Source organism: Emydura macquarii, unplaced genomic scaffold (assembly GCF_026122565.2).
Source record: "Emydura macquarii macquarii isolate MOO-44397 ecotype Brisbane River unplaced genomic scaffold, CSIRO-AGI_Emac_v2 contig_2699, whole genome shotgun sequence".
In the NCBI taxonomy this organism is placed as follows: Eukaryota; Metazoa; Chordata; order Testudines; family Chelidae; genus Emydura; species Emydura macquarii.
Window position 1 is genome coordinate 2,689,744 of NW_027132836.1, and position 24,010 is coordinate 2,713,753.

General features: G+C 37.4%; 1 protein-coding gene across 1 annotated transcript in view; it reads right to left on the reverse strand.

The window, feature by feature from the left end:
• Positions 1-2,893: 2,893 nt before the first annotated feature.
• Positions 2,894-24,010, reverse strand: part of NSRP1 (nuclear speckle splicing regulatory protein 1) — a 32,400-nt gene continuing 11,283 nt past the window's right edge. The window contains exons 3-7 of the mRNA XM_067565883.1: positions 16,856-16,912; positions 15,078-15,209; positions 13,787-13,994; positions 8,431-8,539; positions 2,894-5,866 (exon numbers count right to left, since the gene is read on the reverse strand). Coding sequence (XP_067421984.1) covers positions 4,816-5,866; positions 8,431-8,539; positions 13,787-13,994; positions 15,078-15,209; positions 16,856-16,912 — 1,557 coding nt within the window. The 3' untranslated portion in view covers positions 2,894-4,815. The remainder of the gene's footprint in view (positions 5,867-8,430; positions 8,540-13,786; positions 13,995-15,077; positions 15,210-16,855; positions 16,913-24,010) is intronic.

Consider the following 24,010-nt stretch of genomic DNA (forward strand, 5'->3'; position numbering starts at 1 on the left):
CCTTGAAAACATCACTTGAACTCCACTGTAAAAGGAATATTCAGGATATTTGTTTAAACAGAATCACAAAAGCAAACTCCTCCACCTTTGGAATAGATGCTTAGTTACTCAATAAACTTGTGTATCAAACCAGCAGATATGTGAACTGGCATGGCTTTGCATTTAGATTTTTAAAACATCTCTTTCACTTCTGTATACGTAAGTCAGATGAACAACATAGCAAGACAGTAGGCAAACTGACGCAGTTATAGTTGAGCACCCATGTTTGATTTATGTTTCGGTTCAGGACATATCTACTGGGAATATTAAATGTCACTCTTTTAAGACAATTCAGTTTAAGATTTTTGTCTTGATTCAAACCTAATGCAAGCAAGTGCAACTCCAATGACTGCACTGGAATTGAACCCAAGCATAACAGGAATTTGGCCTAAAGTCATCAACTACTATCAACAGGAACCCCATTTTTGTTCCCTTTGCATTCAGACACTCGACTGAGGATATGGAGGAACCTCAAGCTTCTCTCTCATTCCACTACTGAACTTTTACAGACAGAAAATGTGTTTTGTTATTATTTATTTCCAAAGGGAAAGAGAAAATAAAGCAGATGGAACATTATATTCATCTGAGACAACCAAAGCCTTGGCAGGCAATGCCTTCTCAAACAGTCCTTTTAGTGGAAAATGTTTAATGTAAATGTAATGTAAACAGAAGTGTAAAAGAACCAGTCCACACATTTGTTGCTTTTCCCCCCCTTGCTAACTGCTAACATTTCCTATAGACACTGAGTAAGTGTATAGAAACGAGTATTCTTTCTCCCTTGCCTGCACTAATGAAACAAACCTGGGGTTATCGAAAAGCAAAATATCCTGTTAAACATTACTAAAATGTATTGTAATTCGTTTAGAAAAGTCTGAAGCAAGCTGATTTTGGTGAGAAAAGTTTTCAAACCAAAAGGGTGAGAGGTCAGGCAGGGCAGATAAAAGGAAACTTGGTAGCAAAGATAAGATAAGATACTAGGGCCTCTTTTGGCTTAGTGTAAAGACAGTCCATTTGAAAGTAGAGGTGCTTGGCCAAAAACTCTCTAGTTCAGTGCAGTCGCACAGATAAGACAGCTTGTGTTTTCCCCTGTAAAATGTAAAAATAGATATATCACCAAGATTAAAACAAACAAAACCCAATTCTGGTCTGAGAAACGTATCTTATGACATGTTGAAAAGGAGTACTGAAGGTTCTGGCAGCTCTTCCCAAAACCAAATAGGACTATAATATACTGACTCACCAGCTCTTCCAGACATATGCTACAAAATGTTTTAGTCACACAAACCGCACTGTGAGAGCCTCCTTGATGAGATGTTTTTAAACTTGACAAATCTCAAGCCTGATTCACCCATGTCAGTGCAACCCTTTCCCTCATCCCTCAGCAGGAAATGACCAGATCACAAAGTATTAGGAAATCAGTTCTCTATTTGAGGAAGCTCTGGAGTTTGCAAGGGTTCTATAGGATACCTCCAATTGTGTGTTGCAGATCTCCTTGACTGGAGTATACAAACCTCTTTCCCAGCACTACAAAAGAGTAAGGGATATTTAGAATAGAGCATTTCCTAACTCTCTAATCAAGCACTGGTGGATGAAATGCAGGGCATTTCCTGGGGATTAAGGAGAAGGTGGTCCAAGGTGCGGTTGAGAGGTGCCTTGATAGTATTAATTCCTGGAAAATGCCTTGTTCCAAATTCTTTGTTGCTATTATAAACTGAACACTGAGTGCATAAGGAACACAGATGTAAGGATATTTTCTTTATTGTTGATATAATTTCCAACACAACTATATAGGGCATTTGAGCATTAATGTCTCCTATACTGGCCAACTGGATCGTCTAAATCATATCTCAGCATTCAATTAATAAATCTCTGACATGCCTCACTCATGAGAATTGTGCATGTACTGCACAGGAACAGAGACTGAACCAGGAGATGCAGAAAAGTACTGGAAGGATTATGGTATTGAATAATGTAACCTAATTTTTACAAACACACCCTAATTTTCAAGAAAACTTTATATTGAATTTATAGATCACTTCAAATTTCAGATCTCTGCGTTAAAGGTTCATTTGGCACAATGCCATGTTCAACTTCAGAGAGCTCTAATGGCATAGTTAAAATCCAATGACGTAACTAAAGAAGCGCTCCAGAGCACTAAGGGCTTGTCTTCACAAGGCTGCGTTGTGGACGCTGCAGCCATAGATTCAGCTGCATCAATTGAGTGGGTCTTATGAAGACTCACTCAGTCAATTGCCAAGAGTTCTCCCCTCGACTCCGGTACTCCATTGGAACAAGAAGCGTAAGCTATGTCAATGGAAGAGTGTCTCCCATCGACACAGCATAGTGAAGACAGCGCGGCTACTCGATGCAAGGTACATCAACTTCAGTTACGTAACTTGCGTACCTTGCATCGACAGAGCCATGCAGTGTAGACAAGCCCTAAGACAGATAACCAAGCACAGGAGGAATATCATGAACATTTCAACATTTCTTCCTAAAATTATGGCCTTTTATAGATAAATGGACACATTCTATGGAGCTGTTCCAAACAAATCCAAATTTGGTCAAAGATACTGCATCGTTAGTCAAATACTTGCCTACCGGTAATCCTTCAGAAAGCTGAACCCGACTTTTTTTCTTTTTAGCTTTAAATCTGCGTATGTGAATTTAGTACTGTTGGGTGATGCTAGAGTGACAGCTGTAGAGAAGGACAGATTCTCTTTATCCACAGAACAGGTATAGAAGCTTCCTCACACTGTCCCACCAGTGTATCCACTGAAGACCATACTGAGGGAGGTGAGAGTGTCCATTCAGTACATGGCCTCAGTGTGAAAAAAGCTAACAAAGGTACAAATTAGTGTTAACAATGGTAGATTTTGTGAAATTTATTTATAAGCAGTGTCAGCATGCATTCTAATACAGACAGTATAATTCAGATATACAATACACAAGCTGACCATCTCAAAATGGTATAGAAAAATCTCACTTGGATGGACTGATTATTACCGAAAGCCTCCAAAGCTGTATGATCTTTTATCAAGGGACTGTATAAAGAGAGTAGTAGTTTGGCTGATAAAAATGGAAAACTCTTCAAAATACAGCATGCAGCACAGAGTGAGAGAAATACACAAAGGAAGCAGGTAGTAGGAAAGTTTGGGTTGAAACAAGGAGAAATTAGAAGAGAGGTAGATGCACGGGCAGACCTGTTCAGAGTCCTAAATATGGAGACCACAAACTTGACCTTGATGAGAAAGGTTAAGGGAAGCCACCAAAGGGGTTTTAAAAAGGGAATTAAATACTCTTCTATCCCATTACAAATCCCTTGATCCCCAAACTGATAGCCACTGATACAAGAGTTGTACAGAGGGTATTTTTCTCCTCATGCCCTATTTTAAAAGCATCTCTAGGCTTGATTCTGTCTTCCTTGAATACCCAAAGCCCTCACTGAAGCCAATGGGAGTTTTGGATGCACAAGGAATGCAAAATCAGGACTTCTGGGGGTGGAAAATAAATAATTTTAAGGAACTGGAAAAAGTTACAGGATCAGACAATGGAAAGTCATGGACACGTTATTTCCCTTTTGGCTTATTATAATTTCATCCCAGTTATCTTGAGACAGAAAAACCATTTTCATGTGTGTAGTAAGAATACTATCAATCTCAATATCTCGGCCATGTAATTTAGCCTGAAAACACTCAAAGTAATGAGGCTCCATGCAGGTGATCACCTGCAATATTTATTAGGGTTTTTAAAAATCTGTTTTAAAATTACAGGAATGCAGTAAAATGACATCTAGAATGTCTAAACCATCGTTTTTGCCCATTTGAAACCTAAGTTCTCGATGTTGGCACAGCCACTGCTAAGTAAAAGATATAAATTTACCAGGAAAAAAAGTATAAAAATTGCCAGGAGGACTGCTGGAAATACAATTTTAAAATATGATCTTTGCCAGATCTCCTGCGTGCCAAGTTACAGTTGAGAGCGACTTTTATTGCTGTTTTATAAACCCTTGAAAAAATGGGTTTATTCTGGCAAGTTCAACGTATTAACTATAGCATAACAAGCCGGTATGACTGTACTACATGAAGAGGAAAGATATAATTGATTTGTTTCATAAGGAAGTATTACTGCAGCTATTTCCACTAAAGCTTAATACAGTATAAGCATCAAAGAAAGATCTAAGCATTAATATAGTATGTATCTTACATTTTATTTAAGTATTTCTGTACATCAAGCACGAGAAACAAAAAAAACCCCACACATACCTTAAATAAGTTCAAATCCAAGTACATCAAAATGAAATTCACCTGGTTTACAAAACACCACAACACATGCTGGGTCACCTAAATCATTCTGTTTATTTTGCCTGCATATCCCCCCTTTAAAGTTCTCTTTCCCACACACTCCTTGTTAAGGATTAAATGCAGGCTGGGATTGAGGTATGCTAATCTGTATTGGTTTAGAATCCATAAGTGTGGCCCAGTGTCTTCAAATAAATGATGGAATAAGCAGAGGATATGGTGCTGAAGGCGAGGATGAACAGATCCAGCCAAATTAAACACCTTGCCTGTACATTTGACAAGGTACAAAGATCATCAAAACATTTCAAAACAGAAGTTTGAATTTTCAATTCTCAATTACTGAGTGTATTTAAAAAAAAACCCAGAAATAAATGCTCAGGAAATACTTTCACTTCAACACAAAGAGCTCCTGCTGCAGTGATTCTTCCACCATTAAAAGTGCATCATCTCTTGGTTTATGACCATTGAAATGAAGCTAATCCTCTTCTTTATCTATGTAGGCTTTTGTGCTAACTCGTGCCATTTGCCTAGCTAAGTAGCGATCCCTAGCTGACATCACTGTCTCTTCACTGCTCCGCTTGGCAAATTTGCTCACACACACAGCTTTTTCTTCCATGTGCTCTGCTCCTTGTTGCCCTTCCTCTGCATCCTTACGTTTTGGCTCAGTCAATCTTTCAGAGCCTGAGGTTCTCTCATCACCACTCTTTCTATCCTTTGCCTCTCTTTCTTGGTCAGGCTGTCTGTCTTTTTCTAAGGATCTTTCCTTCTTGTCCCTATCCCTTTCTGAGGTTCTAGGACTACCTTCCTTCCTGTCCCGGTATTTCTTGTCATCTTTATCATCTCTCTCTTTCTTTTCCTTCAGATGTTCCTCTTTTTCTCTGCATTTCTCCCCTCTTTCCCTTTCTCTATCACTGTATCTGTCTTTACCATTTCTTAGTTGCTCTTTCTCTCGTTCCCTTTCTGAATACTTAGCCTCCCTCTCTTTCTCTTTCCTACATTCTTTGTCATATTCTTCTCTCTCTTTCCCCCTCTGTTTGTTTTCTTGCTCATCCCTCTTTCTATTGTTATCTTTATTGGTATGATCCCCATATCTATGTTGGTCTTCCTTTTCTCTCCGGTGATCCTTTTCCTGGTTTCTATCTCTTCTCTCATAATCCCTCTCTTTGTGTTGTTCATCTTTTTCCCTTCTACCTGTTCCACTCTCTCCTCTCCTAGGACGATTTGTATGGGTTTTTGTGTGGTGGCTTCCCTCCTCGCTGGATGACTCTGATGAGCTGGAGTGCTTCCGGTTCCTCTGATGTTTGGAATCCTCCTCGATTCTCTCACAGCTGTATCGACTTTCCTTCATTTTAGAACTAACTCTGCTATTTTTACAATCATCACCACCACTATCACTTTCTAAGTCACTGTCCACATCTGGGTTATCCTCTTCCTTAGCAGGGGTTTTAAGTCTTGGCCCCTCATCTGGACTTTTGTTTCTTTGGCTGGATTCATCAGACTTACTGGTAGATTTTTCTTCCTTTATCCTAGATTTGTCATCATTGTTGTGGGAGGGAAAAAAAAAGATATTACACAGCCTGCAGTCTCAAACTATTCTGGAGTTTGCGACTTTTTGTTGGGACTTTAACATCACTGTTAAAAAGTGATGCAGCTGAAAATTCTAAAAGCAGGCAAATCTGGTATGCTGTTCCAGTTCTAATATTCCAACTCAGGCATTTGTACTGAAAGTTTGCATCAGGTTCTTTGGTATTATATGAGTCATGGAAAACAGCTGCTTTGACTTTCAACACACGGAAAAAGTAGGGTTTGAATTTCAAAAATGAGTAGTTTCATAGCTTAATGGTCCTCCTTTAAGGGACAAAACACAGATGTGTATCCTAGTAATATGATCTACATGGCAAACCCTTTCTTAAGTGGCTCACAATCCTACCCATGACATATAATTCCACATGGGGAAGAGGAATGATTTTTTGTTTGGTGTTTGAGAGTTACAAATACAACTCTCATTATTTTTATTAATACCTGTAAGCAGAACTCTTCATGCTAAAGATATGTCCTCATAAGATACTACAAGTTTACATGTCAGCATAATATTTCTGACTATTTCTGTGCTTATTGGCAAGGATCTCAGTCTTCTGGTTAAACTGACACTAGCATCTTGTTACAGTTCTTAACTTGTTGAATACAGTAAAACCGGAAAGTGAGACAAGCTCACAGATCTCAAACTTGGACAATGACCAAAAACACTACAATACTTTAGTTTTTTTTGACAGAGTGCATTTTTAATTCCATAACCCACATGTCTGTCTTCACTAATCATGTAGCTACAGCAACAGTCTGTGGTAAATTCTCCTTGAGAATCAGTGGACCATCTGGCCAGGCTGAAAGTTTGAACCCTGGTTTAAAGTATAGTTATTCTCGGAAAAGGACTCTAAAAATTATACCGTAGTATTCCAAACTTATTCTTTTTCAATGGTCTTCCAAATATAAATGATGAAGTTTATAAGTCAAAGGTGAAAATTCTATTTGGCAGTGCTGCAAACTCTGTCTAACATCTGAAAATCTAGATGTTTTCTTTCTGTACCTTACACCAGCATAATGAAAAAAAAACCCTTAAAAATCTAAAGCTGAACTCAGCAGACAGTTTTGTTGGATTCAGCAGAAGAGATTCCTACTTGTTTTCCCATAAATTAATTAGTTCTATAGAACTCATAGCAGCAAAACTTATTTGTAATCAATAATTATGGTCTGAAAACACCCAGAAAGCAGATATACTGACTAAGAAGCCACCATTCTGAAATAGTTATTTTTCTGAACATAACTGCACTTAAATACAGCAGTTTCAAACTGAGAGAATTGTTCAAGCAAATACAAACCCAAGTGGGTTAATGACTACTACCATTGTTTCATAAGCATAGATAAATCAGAGAGTAACTAACGGATGAATTTGGAAACAGGCAAATGTGAAAAGCAATTTATTTTACTATTACAGGAGAAGAATTTTGTTGACGCTGCTTTAGAAGAGCATACTGTTCTAGCAGCTGGTCCTTTAAATCTCAGTGACACAAACAACAGCAGCCATAACTTGGCCATTTTACATCTGACTGCTAGAGGTAGCATCTCCCTCTCTTCCAACTGGTAAGTATGCTGACCTCCTGCTATGTTTTCCCCATTATTTCTGAGATGGCCTCACTATAAATGCAAGCCAGAATCTGTCTCTCTCAAGAAGATGAGTAGCTCTGAAGTGATAATCTTCCTCACTGCAGTTAAGAACTAATTTGAGACTACATTCAATTTCAGTCCCAGGAAGCCTCCTGATTGAAGGTAATATTCATAGTCTTAGGATATCGAACACGCACCTGATCATCAAGGACTAGTCTAAGGTCCCACCAAATTAGTTTTAACCTGGATGAAGTGCCTCGAATGGTCATTGGTTGCTATAAAGTCTACAGTAAAATAAAACTCAGCCAACATCTCTAATCAGAGACGACCCAGTTGTGTTCTCTTTATATTGGCCCTGTAACACAGCACCATTTAATTATTTTGTTGTGCACTGTATATGTAAAATTTTAAAATATTTCCAATAGACTTGTTATAAATTTGATTGCTTGCCTTTTGTCACAGGTATTAACAAATCAAGAAAACTGAAGTATTTTTTTCATTTTTATGGTGAAATGTTGCCACGCACAAAGACAGAGATTCATGCTTTTCAATTTTCCAGTGTTTTGTAAAGTGAAGTTGCACAACTATTAAATATCATTATCCACCTGAGCCCAAAACTATCTTCTTCTTCCTCTGCCCCAGGTAGCAAAACTTTTGGCTTACTATGGCTTATTGAAAATGGTATAATGTCAAAGTAAAAACGAGCCTTTTAAACAAGATCCTTGCGTTGCTTCCTTCTCCTAGTCTATCGTTTCACCCAATAACAATGATTTCCCATTTTCCAGAAGATGGTGTAATCAACTCTCCAAAGCAAGCTCCTTCCACCCTGCTTTGGTACTGCCTTCCCTTTAGGACTCTAGTGACACTTGGAATTATGAACAGCATGAAGAAATTTTATATATGAAGTCCTTCTGGAACGATGTCCTACCTGGCTTCACGAAGGCTGCATTTGGGCATCTCTTCTTCTCCCACTGTCTGGTTTAAAAGATGTCTATAAAATCCACTGAGATCCTTCTGTTTGGTCACATCCAGGCATGCTAAGGAAAGGAAAACAACATGAACATTACATGAACATTAACCAGACCCTATTTACGTGTGGTAAACTCTTAATCCAGAAACAGATGTTCAGGATACTGAAAATGCAGAAGAAAGTAAGTCTACCAAATTTAATTATTTTCCTTTCTAATTATGCTGGCTACTGCGCTTTAAGGCTAAAAACAGTTATCTTCATCTCTGGGACACATGACTGTAAATCTGGCATAAGGACTGCTATTAATATTGCTGCAGACTCTTCCTGAGTAACACAGACTCACTATTTTCCTTTTAACAGATTCCCCTTTTCAGGTGCAAAAATTACCTAAGCAGTACTGATATTAGGAGCGAGGTACTACTCTATATCCTCACATCCCACAGCGATCTGCCAGAGTAAACTACTGCCACAAAGTGGACTCTCATTCAGTCCACTGTGTTGTTCTCTGCTCTTCCTTCACAGTAAGTAGCGATTACACTATACCTTTTCTCACCATGTATTTTTGACAGTTTCCACACCCCCACCTTTAGTCCTGCCCTCTCTTTGCCCACTGAGTTGGCTGTATGGTTTTGGAAATCCCATCTACGGTTTCCAGGGCATCTAGCAATAATTTTTTAACACATGCATTATTGGTGCTGTTGGACTTTTTGAAAAATAAAATTTTTAGCTATTTAATTTATCCTTACTGGAAACATTAAAAATAAATTAATAAATATAGATTTTGTATCTTTTTGTCATTTTAAGAGGGAAATACACTTTTTATTTAGTTAGTCTTACTGAGAAAGGAAAAAAAGGAGACGTGTTAACACACACACACAAATATTAGTGCTATACAGAGAAAATATAATGGTTACATGTGTACTGGGCACAGTTCTACAGCTAGCTTTCAGAGTTATCCAAGAAAGTTTTATATATAATCAAAATGTATCAATATCTTTGTAGAGCTATGTGCAAAACTATTACTTTTCTCCATTTTATTTTTCATCACATTGAAGCAGCCCCAAAGAAGTAATTTTTCTGTGTTTATACAAAACTTTACATTATATAGTATACCTTGTACACCAACAGTAACCCCTACCACACCTCCCCTACCACTCAAACATTTGGTTTTGTTTTAACCATAGAGGAAAAGGTATGGTGAAATAAATTAAAATACAATGTTTGAGAGACAAGGTGGGTAAGGTAATATCTTTTATTGGACCAACTTCTCTCACCAACAGATATTACCTCACCCACCTTGTCTCTCTAATATCCTGGCACTGACACAGCTACAACAATATTGCATAATACAATGTTTAAAAGATATACTATCCTAACTTCTTTAAAATAGCATTGGCTTGTTTTTAATGATTTGATTAAATGAATTAATTGCAAAACATGAAGAAAAACCCAACCTAGCAAAAAACTGTAAAAACATTTTACAGGGGTATACTTTACAAATGTGAAGAAAGTTTAGGCTCCAGAGAATATCAATAGCATACAAAATCCTCCTTTACGAAGTTAAGTTACAATAAAAATAAAATGTAAAAAGACAAGTCATAGCTTTTTAACTGATTGAAGACAGAGATAAAGGCAGCAACTGACACCTCCACTCACCCTGCCTTTTCCTGATTTCTCCTCCAGATGCAGCCTAAGCCGTTAATTGGCCCACCTAATTACCTTAACATCTTCAGGCCTACTTTCTAGGTAGAGCAAAGACATTTCCACAGTCAGTGTTGAATTCTTTTTATATTTCAAACGTGTTGGTAGGTTATAGCTTATCAAAACCAAAGGTATACAGTTTAATCATCTGACAAAAGTTCCATATGCTTGTGCATGTGTGGTATATATATGGTGGTGGGGCACCTGGGACAGTGCAAAATATCTCTGGGCCACACAAGCTCTCCTCTCCTTCAAATCTCTTCTTAAATCATATCCTCTTCCACTTCAACTACACCTTTTAATTTCCTGCTGGTACCCGAGTTAGGGCTTTAGTCACTATAATGCCTCGTGTTCAGTAATTTCTCAGGTCTGTTCTTTACCGTCTTGTGTTATTTAATGCTGTCAAATCCCTAAGGTTACAGCTTGTGTAAGAAATGTAAGTGTTACAAAAGAACAGGAAAATTAATTCCTTAGGACGATGATAATTAAAACAAATGATGATAATGAATTACTGCTTTGAAGGGACTGCTCCAAAACATCACTAAGTATGTAATCCTACAGATACATTTGTTAATGTTATTTATTTATTATTTCTGATGCCTCATGAAAAAGTGATTACAAAGACTGGCAAAACAAAAGGATAAATAATGCCTCATGAAGTTAGGAATCCCTTTTATCTGATAAACTGCTTACTAATACTAAAGCCTGACAGCCAACAAAGAATGGATACAAAATAGTTTCAAAAAAAAGATTTCAGTCAGTTGCCAAAGTTTTCCCTAAAATCCAGATCAGCTCTCATATCCACATGCCTTGTTTTTTCTTGTTAGTTTAGGATAGATTATTTTTTAAAACTTTATTTGATGTCAGATTTTATTTAATTAAATCTTTGATTAAAAACTGTATATTTAACAGAAGGATATGGAGATGATAGTATTAGATACTAACTAAATGAGTAAGGAAAAGAGCATAGGATAGAGTTGGAGGACATGTTTTTTAAAGGTAACTAAAAAGTCAGGAAAAGGGGCAGGGTGAGTGGAGGTATCAGACAAGTTAAAACACCACTTCCTGTCTAAGACAGGAAGTGAAGGCAGCTATAAAAATTAAAATACAATATATAACAAAGGGAAGAAAGGGGTATTTGACAATAAAGAATATAAATCAGAGGCTAGGAATTGCAGAAAATTGATAATGGAAGTAAGAGGATACGAGGAGAAACCTATGGCCAGCAGATTTGGAGACAATAAGGTTTTTTAGGTATATCAGGAACACACAAAAATTATATCAATAGTACTGGTCCATTACTAGATGGAAATGGTAGAATTGTAAATAATAATGCAGAAAAGGCAGAAGTGTTAAATAAATATTTCTGTTTGGTATTTGGGGAAAATAAGATGATGTAGTCATAATATATGATGATAATAGAATACTTTCCATTCCAATAATAACTTGAGAGGATGATAAACATCAGCAACTAATGTTAGACATTTTAAAATCAGCAACTTTAGATTATTTACATCCAAGAGTTTAAAAAGGCTGGCCAAGGATCTTGCTGGACCATTAATGTTAATTTTCAATATGTCTTGGAACACTGAGGAAGTTCCAGAAAACTGGAGGAAAGCTAATGTTGTACCAATGTCTAAACGGGGTAAAGGGGATAACCAGGTAATTAACTGTAGGCCTGTCATCAATTCTGGGCAAAACAAAATAATGGAATGGCCAATACAGGACTCTATTAATAAAAATTTAAAGAAGGGTCATATAATTAATGCCACACAACATGGGTTTATGGAAAATAAATAATGTCAAACTAATCCTGATTTTTTTTTTAATGAGATTACAAGTTTGGTTGATAAAAATAATAACGTTGATGTAATATACTTAGACTTCAGTAAGGCATTTGACTTGGAACCATATGACATTTTGATTAAAAAACTAGAAAGATATAAAAATCAACATGTCACACATTAAATGGATTAAAAAACTGGCTAACTGTCAGGTTGAAAATATCATTCTAAACAAGGAATCATCACTGAGTGGGTGTGTTTCCAGTGCAGTCTCTCAGGGATTGGTTCTTGGCCCTCTGCTATTTCACATTTTTTTTTAATGACTTCAAAGAAAACATAAAATCATCACCGATAAAGTTTGCAGATGACACAAAGGTTGCAGGCGTGGTAAATAACGAAGAGGCCAGGTCACTGACACAGAGAAATCTGGACTGCTTGGTGAGCTGGGTCAGGCAAACAATATGCAGTGTAATATGGCCAAACATTATTGTACACATCTAGAAACAAAGAATGCTGGCCATACCTACAAGATGGGGGACTCTATCCTATGAAGCAGTGGCTCTGAAAAAGACTTGGGGGTCATAGGTATAATCAGCTGACCATGAATTCCCAATGTGACGCTGTGGCCAAAAGGGCTAATGCAATCCTTGGGAATACGAACAGGGAAATCTTGAGCAGGGAGGTTACATTACTGCTGTCTTTGGCACTGATACGACCACTGCTGAAATACTGTGTCCAGATCTGGTGTCCATAATTCAAGAAGGATGTTGCTAAATTGCAGAAAGTTCAGAGAAGAGCCACGAGAATGGTTAGAAAACCTGCCATACAGTGATAAACTCAAGGAGCTCAGTCTATTTAGTTTAAGAGACCATTAGGGCAGTGAGTTTTTCACAGGTTATTAGGTACATACATGGGAACAAAAATGTGATAATGGGCTCTTCAATCTAGCAGACAAAGGTACAACAAGATCCAATGGCTGAAAATTGAAATAGACAAATTAAATCTGTAAAATTTTAATAGTGAGAGTAATTAACCACTGGAACACTTTACCAAGGGTCATAGTGGATCTGCCATCACTAGCAATTTTAAAATCAAGATTGGATATTTTTCTAAAAGATGTGCTGTATTTCAAATAGGAATTAATTCCAGGACGTTTTATGGCCTGTGTTATACAAGTGGGCAATTAGATGGTCACAGTGCTCTCTATGCTTTTGGCCTTACCATTTATGAATATACAAGTGTATTAACATTTCTTTACTCCTCTGTCAGCAAGACTTTGTACAATTATTTAATTGCTTTATTTAGAATTGTACTAACTGCATAAAAAGCATATTTCCCTATTAAAATATGGAAAAAAGACATGAAATCTATATGCATTAACTTATTTTTACTGCTTCTAGGAGAGAAAAATAAATTTTAAAAGTGTTTCTCCCAGTCCCTAAAATGGCATGTGTCCAAAAAATGATAGTTAGGGGCCCTGGAAAGGCTGGAAAGGGTAAGAGAGACATTCAAAATATAGTGGCCAACTCATTGGACAAAAAACGGGAGAGAATGAAGAGGTGGGGGCGGAGGGGTGAAAGAGGCATGTAAAAGTGTCAGAAAATACATGGATGGTTAATCCTGACTCAGCATGGGCAGTAAACTAAATGACCTCTTGATGTCCCTTCCAGCCCTACATTTCTATGATTACTATTACAGTACCCCTCCCTCAATCCTCATTCAGAGGCCATGATGAAAACTCTGCATCATACTCATGACTATGTTTTACTGGAAAAGCCCACGCACTTCCCTTTTGAGGGGGAGTTATATTGGTTCAGCATAAATCTCACCCTCTAGCGCTGCTTCCTTTTTTTCTCTTTCCTCCTCCTCAGCCCTTTCTTGCAGTTTCTTCTTATAGGCTGATGTCACAAAGGCCTCTTTGTCATCAAACTCTCCTCCTTCCATTTCACGTTCCTTCTGAATTTTTTTTTCCATTCTTTTTTCCTGCTCCTGCTTTCTTACCTCAGCTGCTTTGAGGATATTTTGGATGTATTTGGGCTAGGGTGGGGGAAAAAACAGTAATGAGAGGAAATCAAGGTGGCTGAGAAAAGACAAATTAGTGTTGCTAAATGCACTAAGAATTCAGTTTTCAGTGGAACAAAAATGGCAGTAGCCAATCCAGCTAGTTTATACTGTCACCACTGTTGGGACAATGATCTCAATGAACTAATACAAACATTTTTCAGCTCCAGATCATGGGAACTTTCTCCTCATTAATGAAATAGGTTACTGTATTCAACAAAAATCTCAGCCTAGCTTCAAGTGGTACAGTGCTGTTCAGACTGAAATCAAATGCTTTCAATACAACCTCTCTTCCAGTAGCTTTCTGTCTTGTGGTAATTCTCTCCCTTTTCAACTTGCTATAAGGGAATGGGATGCATTCTTCATTTAGACTTATCATAGCCTGACAAACACTCCATTACCAAATGCCATGAGCAATAATGAAAATGTGATTTGTCACGATAATTCAGCCATTTTCTGGAATAAGGAATCGGGCTGTAGAAACTGGTTCACATTTTACAGATGAAATGTAATTACTTTAGCTTCTTGACAGTCCCTATATCAGCTAACCAGTGAGAAGCAGACAGCGTATATTCACTGCTACAAAATTCAGTCATGTTGCCCAAAGACAGCCATTCCCCCATTCAGTTAGGGTGCCTTTTAGTAGTAGTAGTAGTAGTAGTAGTAGAGTTAGTAGTAGTGGTAGTAGTATTGCTGTAGTGCCTGAAGGCTTTATCCGGATTATCCCATTGTAACAGGCTCTCCAGAAATTCACATGGTCCTTACCCCAAAGAACTTATGGGTAGGAAGCAAGTACAGAGCCTGTTGTCCTCCCAATCAACAACAGAATGAAATGGGACGACAATCCTGTAATATTTGATGAACTAACAACTTTACAATATGACCAACTACCAGTCTTACAACATCACCATCTTATGTAACATGATTTTGAGCCCAACACATGTGGGCCCTTGCTACAGAATGCACAACGGATTACTAGGATATCAGGAAACTTAGTAAACTCAGTTAAGTGGCCCTGGTTATTCCTAGCATACAGAGGTATTATTTTCAGGTCTGGACCTTTTTGTCATCTTTTCCTGAGAGTACTTTGTCATTACTTTCTTTCTTCTGCTGCTGCATTTCATCATAAATACTGTCATATTCATATACTGTGGAGTCTTCTGCCAAGGCCTTCTGAATCTCAAGTTTGGTCTTAAAAAAAAGGAGAAAGACAGAACAATGAAACATGTAACTAAGCTTTTAAAACTTTTTATTCATATATTTTGCTTTAACTAGATTAGCTCATGATATAAATCTACTAAGAAACTGAACATAAGTTCACCATAACTCCATATACGAAGTCCTTGGTTTGGTATCAGAATTAAAAATAAGAGTAATTATAAGAAGAACAATATTTACGTATCATGTTCCTCCTGGACAATTTATCCCTGAATACAATACAAGACTAATTGCTGGCAAGAACTCCAATATACAAGAACTCTTCACTTTTTTTGTTATCTTTAATTTCCTTAAATATTACATTCTCCCTCCAAAATAAGGTTGCTTAAAAAATTCATTCAATAAAGCATCACTACATTCTACATCACAGAAAGAAATGCAACTTCTCATGGTTTTACAATGTGTGTATTAAGTAAGTCTTCAAGTTTTATTGTGTATTGTAAACTATATTCAGCTCTATGGAAACTTCAGTTACAAAGTTTGCATTAGGCTGTTTTTCAACTACTTTTGGACATAGCCAAAGATTCCCAAAAACAGTGTTGTTCAGAAAAGTGGTATAATTTATTACACCCGTAAAAATATAGAAGTTAAAAATCAGCCTTTGTTAGGAGAAAGACTCCTACTTCAGATTTGCTAAATTGGAACACAGAGAATTGGAAATAGAGAATTCTAAATCCACTTTTAAAGAAGAACTTGCATTGCAGATGTGATGTAGAAAATCACTGTTTGAGTTAATTTTTAAACATTACTTCTAAATGTGAAATTATCCAATATTTCTGTTATTTTTGTTTCACAACCTGCTGTGTAATAACACAGAACAAGCTTTTGTGCATGTGTTCTTTCCTTAAAAAGTCAAACAACTAATTTAACAAATACCATTATGGCAAAATTACTTAGCTATAATTTCAATTCTCCAAAATTAGGATGCTATAGATCCCCACTCTTAGATTCTTACGCCTCTTATAATGATTTGGAAAGCACATGCCCAATGAATATAATTATCTAAAAGCTTTACAATGTGTACCTTTGACCATGGCCATAAACAGGTCAGCCTAATTACAATTAATCCTAACGTTCAAGAGTGAATCTACGTGGAAACTTAGAACTACAAATAATAAACAACACTCTCTCTAAGGCCCTGACCTCAGTAAAAGTACAATCTTTTTACAATACTTTCATCTGACCTGGTTGCAAATAACACAGTTTGAATTATGTTTATATTTCAGCCACTGCATGAAGTAGAAAAGTTGTACACAATGTTTGTACATGCATTACAGAGCCTAACTGTGTCCGTGAATTCTGAGGAAATCTGAAGACAGAATGCCCGAAGGACTTGCCCATACTGCAGTACCAGCAGCATATGTAGCAATGTATTCTAGGATGTATTGATGCATGGAGAACTGGGAGTAACAGGGACTGGCCAAACTAGTTACGAAGGCATGGTTAAGAAGGAAGTCGTCTTATCCACACTGCAAAAAAAACTGTATCCTGAATAGGTTACATGAAGACAACCAGCGTAAGTTGCTGGCAAAGACAAAACATTGTTCGCTGGCATGGTTGCTAATCATAGCAACTTTTTACTGTGTTATATGCATTAGGACTCCCATACCCCAACTTACTTGCTTCATTACTTGCTTTTTTAATGCTTCTTTTTGTAGACTCTCACCCACAGATGTCTATTAAAAGAGAATATTAGCAATAGAATTAGATTATTGCGTTTACACGGGTTATAATAAATGTTATTTTTTCTAGCACTATAACTAAAATCCATAGCTTATTTTTCAATAAAGTAATTTCATTGTATTTTTTTTTAACAGCTTTTTTCTGGCGAGTCATAAGACAAACTGAAAATTCATTAACAAACATACAACAGATCAGTGCAGTTGTACCATGGAAAAAAACTATCCCAAACTAGTATAGAAATAATAATCAGTTTTACAATACAATTTCCAAGTAAAGTACATCACAAAAGACCACCACAATTTGGTCCAATTCAACAAAATAAGCAATCTCTGCTCAAGACATACTTGGAAATGTAATACCACAGGGCACCGGAGCACGTGTGCGTGTGTGTGTAAGAGAGAGAGATTTTTTAAAATACCTGCACTGAGATATATTAGCAGAGCAGTGTGAGAACCCAAGACTGAAATAGCAAGAGATAATTCTGGCCAGGACTGAAATGTTTTGGCAGTGATATAGAGGGATACTCCTCACTTTATGATTTTAGCTAGTGCAAAATCAGTCCCTCACTTTCCTGAGCATTAAACCCCACTTGGTTTTTGCTACAAGAAAAGAAAGGAAAAGGAAGAAGAAAAGAAACTAATTTCTATTAACATTAACTGGACTTGTAGTAGTTTTGTGTATTTGTACTTCCATAAACTATGTACAAATAATTTTCCATGGAAGCACAATTACACAATATTTGTGTGGTTACATGTCAGAGATACATATATATAACTCTACAGTATCAGGCATGCAAGAATTGCACAACACCGTCACCCAATACCCTATAGTATTTTTGCACTTATGAAATGGTTGTTTTGATTAAATCCTGAGCTGTTAGTAGTTTTGTAATTTGAAGATACAAAATGCCCGAGTACTGAACTAAAGTCATTTACAATAATCATTTAATCCATTAATCTTTTATTTTAAACTTTTCAATATTTTTAATATGCTAGAAAATAGCAGCATTAGCCTTCCATGATTTAAGAAAATACTGCTGAAAATCTCAATTAAGACAAATACAACTCTCTCTGTTTTCTAATCATACTTTTTAACTGTAAAAATGTCTTAATTACTGTTGTCTTTTTAACTGAATTTTTCCCCCCCTCAAACAGCAGACAATATTTGTTTGTTAAACAGACTCATTAAAGAGGAGATGGCACATTGCCTTGTTTATGGAGTTAGGTATCAATTAGCAGTGTTTTCCAGGGAGAATAGTGAAAAAAATATGTTTTGCATTTTGGCGGCTATCTTCGTTTTTTTTCCAATACTGCATGAAACATGCTCAACATAAGATTTTTAAAAAGAGAAAGTTTGTCATCAATCCTTAATAAAAAAATAAAAATAAAATGAAAAGTTTTCAGCAGGTAGTTTATGTACAGATACCAGCATGCACTAAGGAAAGCCAAATAAATAGAGCACACATATATTCAAATAGATCTGCTGATAGGTGCAGCTTTTGCTTTAATTTGGTGCTTGCAAAATATCAATGTCTCATGTCCCTTGTTTCATAGTAAGGATAAGATTATGTCACAGAAGTCACAGAATCAATGACTTCCTGTAACCTCCGTGACATTTTCTGCTTCAGCGGGGGGGGAGGTGGGGCAAGAGCTGTCAGGGGGCAGCTCCCTGTCTCCATGGGCAGAAGGTAGGGGTGGGACCCAGAGTTCCCAGCCGCTGCGGGCAGCTGAGGCTCCCAGTGGGCACTAGCAGCCCCTATAGCTCCCAGCCGCTGTGGACAACGGGGAGCCGCCAGAACACTATATCTCTCGTCGACACAGTGCTGCCCACACTCCAGGTTATGCAACAAAACTCATAGCTCAGGGGTGTGTTTTTTTCACACCCCAGAGCAACAAAGTTTTGCCAGCATAACCGTGAGTGTAGACAAGGCCTAAGATACCACTCCAGTTCTTGCAGAACAAGGTTACCTTCTGCTTGGCATATCCATAAATTCCAAGGCCAGAAGGAATCACTGTGATGATAGATCTGACCTCCCCAGAATTTCCCCAAATTCCTAGAACTTATCTTTTAGAAAAAATCCAATCCTGAATTAAAAATGGTCAGTGATGGAGAATCCACCACAAGCCGTGGTAAATTGTTCCAGCGGTTGATTACTTTCACTGTTACAAATTTAAGAAGCATCATTAATGGGCTTTGAACAGAGCCCTGTCCAGTAGATTCCTCTTCCAGAAGGATATGGGCTGTCCCTACCCAGTGTCTCAAGGGAAAGTTAGCTATAAGAGAGGGCTCTCCTAAGGGCCCCATCAGAGCAGAGTGGAGGGGAAATTGGGGAAAAAAATATTTCTGTATTCATAATTTATGAAGTTATCCTTCTTCCATCAAAATATTTCAAACGCTGGTTACCATTTTTTTTTCCTACTCTGCCCATAAGAAATCAATTTGCTGGTCTATAAACATTACACAAAACACAAAAGTAATATATGGTTCTCGTTTTTGTACATAAATGTCTATAAAGAGGTCCATCTACCATTTGTTTGTCCAGAGTGTCAGTAAGTTTATGGAAAACAGCTCCAGTACAAACACCTCCTCTAATGGTTTGTGGGTGACAATTTCCTGTTGTGCTATGTGCACTGATAGATGAGAACTTCCTTTTCTTTTGTATTGTTGTGACTTATCAACAGTCCATTTATTAAAGGCCCTACAAACTCAGCAATCTGTCTCACGCTTTCTGTTTGCCCACAATCAAGCTATTCTCTGGAGGCACAAAGCTTATAGTGTAATATTTTCTGTAAAGAGCAAATATTTTAACCCTACAGTGAAAATTCACAGAATTATACTGTGCAAACCAAGAAAAACGTCTTATAATAGCATTAAGGCACTACAGCATATTACCCTGGAAAAATCTCCCCAAGTTGGGGTTGGTCCTGCTTTGAGTAGGGGGTTGGACTACATGACCTTCTGAGGTCCCTTACAACCCTAATCTTCTATGATTCTATGAAGTCCCTCTTACTGCTCCCTTCGTTTCTTTTTCCCACATTTGTGTTTGAGCCTTCTTTCATGATTTTTCCTGTACCAGTACAGTCTCCTAATTCTTGTCTGCCAAGCAACTTCTCTCTCTCTCATTTTAAATCACTTCTTAAAATATATTTCTTCTTTACAATCATTCCTACATGGGTATGGAAGGCTGCGAAGAACACACTACTGATGGGTGTTTTGAACTGTCTCAGGTATGTCTCACTGTTTTAAATATGTATTTTATAGCCCTATGAATGCTGTGCAAAGAGCTCAATAATTAAAATTTTAAAAGTCCTCAAAAAGGAGCACAGTAATCATGTGATAATGCGTGTGTACGTTTTGACTAACATAAAATAGTCTGACAGCTTTTAATTTCCCTTTTTTCTAATTTAATTAGTCCCAGCTGCTCTAGGAGATGGACCAGCTGCTGACATTGGGTTGTCAACAATGGTTTTCCTTGAATTGGTGCTGAAATTCATTTAATTGCTTGTGTAAATGTAGCAAAACCATATTTGGCACTGTTACGGAAAGCAAGACTGAGGCTCATTGCTGACAACCATTTTCAGCACTGGATCAGTTTCCTAATGTAGATGGGACCTTAATATTGCTTGGGTTTATATATTTTACAGGACCTTTATAATTTAAGATTAAGAATGTCTCATGGAAAACTTTAGGACATTCAATTACCTTAAATTAGGATCTCAATGTGCATCAGAAACACCAGTGTATTTGTCCACTGACATCTCAGGGAAGTACATGTGACCCTAAGGAAAATGTAAACTACATACAGTCGAGTGTATTTTAATAGCTACAGTCAATTAAAGCACTTTTATTAAGGGTAAAGTCTCTATCTTTTAAGGATTGGTGAGGGAGAGAAGCATGATCTGTGACTGCCACCCAAACCTTAAATGCAGTAATTACTTGTACACAGGGCATTATATACTGCCTTATCCTCTTCTTTTAAATGGTCTCACTTTAGAAGTAAACTGTCACCTTACACCCAAATTACCTTTGTCTGACAAGATATCTACCACCCTTGTGGAGGTTTCTTCTAGAAGACATTCAACATTAGGTGCACAGGATAAATTATCTCTTTGTCTTATAATTCATTTCAAAGGGATATGAAATTAGATTTAATGGCCTGTCAGACAAATTAAACAAGTCCTCATTTTAATCTCCCACTAAGACCAACTGGTTTTAACTTGGCATGCAGAAAACCCCTGGCTCATCACCAACAGTGGAGTAATTAGGCGGTAAATAAAAAAAGCTAAGATGGTTAATCTGTTCACAAAAGCAAACCTTTCAATGTCAGGTTTTAGACTATTGTTGGAGCCCCAATGCTTAATTATAACATGCTATCCTGACCAAGTATTCACTTGAAACCAGACGAGCACTCAGCTGGAAAGATACTGTTCTCATCTTGACAAGCCAAAAATATGGGGCAAAGATTCAAAGTGAAGGGCCCAATAAATAAATAATGTAATACAAATCTGGAAATAATCACAATATGGGTTTTTATCTGACATCCAGAACCCTAGCGTCTAAGTACCTACAAAAACTGAATGAAAGCAACCAAGTCTAGAGAGCTAAGAGCTTGTCTACATGTGAAACACTACAGTGGCACCACTTCAGTATAGACATTGCCTATGCTGATGGAAGGGATTCTCCTGTCAAAGTAGGTAATCCACCTCCCCAAGAGGTAGTAGCTAGATTTCTTCCATCACCCTAGTGCTGTCTACACTTGGGGTGAGGTCATCTTAACTGTGTCGCTCAGGGGTGTGATTTTTCACACCCCGAATGACATAGCTGGGTCTACATAACTTTTTAGTGTAGACCAGGCCTTAGTTTCTCTCCCCTCATCAATAGGTTGCTGTAATTTTTGCATGTAGGTGCATGCACACTTGTGTGAAAAGCAGCTCCTCCTCCTCTTTTAAATTCTTCCTCTTTGTTGTTGCTGTTGGGGGAAGATTAGGTTACATGTAAATTCTGCACTTCAGACTGAAAGTGGGGAGGGTCTATGGCCGTTCTTGTCTCCTCTGGAAGAGAAGTGTATGGTTCTTGTTGACAGAACGCATCATCCCCCATTTGGAATATCTTCTATGTGAAATATGTTGATAGTCTCAAAGCAGATAACACTGGTTTCCTGGGTATGTAATCTGGATTGAGGAAGCAATTTACTGTCCTGGAAAGTTGCAATGGTAGTGACACAGTGGCTGCAATGGTCAAGAAAATAAATGATCTCTTTGCTTCTATCCTGACTGTGGATTAGGACTGCAAGAGATTCTTGTATTGAATGCTTCTCCCTTAGATTTTCACCACAGGCATTCAAATGTCCTTCCATCCCTCTTTTATTATTGTAAACTATCAGAGAATCATGGTGATAGAATAGTGTGATGAGACATTTTGGTGCCATGTTTCTGGCTGCGTCCGGTGTACAATCATAGCCAAGGAACAGAGAGGTTGATGAAATGCTATCTGTTCAGTGTTGTTTTCTCTGAGGATGTGGCTATGTTTAACTGGATCCATGGGGTTATGAAGGTGGACCATAATGAAAGCTACCAACCTGCTTGAGGACTGTGCTTGGAGAAGGTAGTGGTCTTTCAAGAATAGAAGGGAGATTTTTGTGTTCCCTGGGGCTCCTTCTAAACTGAAAAACACATCAGGGCTGTATGTGTAGGAGTGGATATTGCCGGTTGGAGACACAGGGTGGTTGGTTCCAATACAAAGTTTGGGATGATAGCATGACAGCTGTTGTCTCTGAGGGTGCTGAACTCTCTGAAGAATGTAAGTCTTGGGTTTCACCACCATAACGGTCAACATACCTCTTGGTCACTCCAGGACACCTTTTATGTCTGGAAGTCTGCAGACAATTAGTACGGCTATGCTGATTTTAACTGTTGACTCACAAATTAAGTGGATACGTTTAGATTATTTTTTTTAATTCCTGTGGATCCTCTCCTTTTCCATTTAAGGCTGGATGGAATAACAACAACATGGGATTCATTTTTATAGAGTTTCCCACAGTCTCCATTTTATGGGAAGCATTTCTAATGTTAGATTATTATAAATTAAGGGAAAGAATAAAATGCAGAGCTATGAAAAACAGAAAATAACTTGGGCGAAAAGTAAGAGGACATCTCTAATAATAGCATAGATGTGTTCCAGGATATAAAAATGTGTTCCAGGACTATTTCATAAACTTGCTGAAGTAATTTTAATTATGGATATTCACAAAACAAAAGCCAATGGAAGCCAAAGTCAATCCCCAAAAAGATAGCATAATTAGAATATCATATTGACCTGTTACATTGTTTCTGAAAAACCTACTGTATATATATTTCATACATTTTATATAACAACTAATATATATTTGAGACAAAACCAGATCCAATAAGTTGGAAAGGCCAGCTGTCTCACTACATTCAATAACCTTGTCTGTACTATGAAAAAAAATGTTTTAACTCAAGTTAGCTAACTCCAGGTAAAATCCTAAAGACGACAAGACAGCTCATAGTTTTCACATGAGTTAGAAGGTCGAGTGGGCAAGCCTAGTCTTTAACTCAACCTACTAACTCATGTGAAAACTATGAGCTGTCCTGTCTTCATTAGGATTTTACCTTGAATTAGCTAATTCGAATTAAGAACATAGCCATTTCATAGTGAAGGCAAGACCAAAGATAACTGGAGCACAGATTGTAAATGCAGTATTTAGTTCTTCTCACACCACATGGGGAATCTCAGGACTTGACTCTCATTCATACTAAGGTCATCTTATACTACTCTGGCAAAATAAAGGAGCCTTCAAGTATAAATTTAGGAACACTCACTTTAAGGCCCTGTTACATTGCTAGAGCAGTGTAAAGCATCATGAGGGCTTATCTAAATGGGGAAATTTACTGGAATAAGTATCTACACAGGGAGTTATACTGGTATAACTACATTATAGTTCTGCTGGTGCATCTCCCTATGTAGACAAGCCCTCAGTGTAAAGGAGAAGCAAGACCGCAACTTCTAAAAGTTGCCTGATAGGATCCCTTCATGCAGATTTCCTTGCCCTGTGTTCTACGGAAACAGGC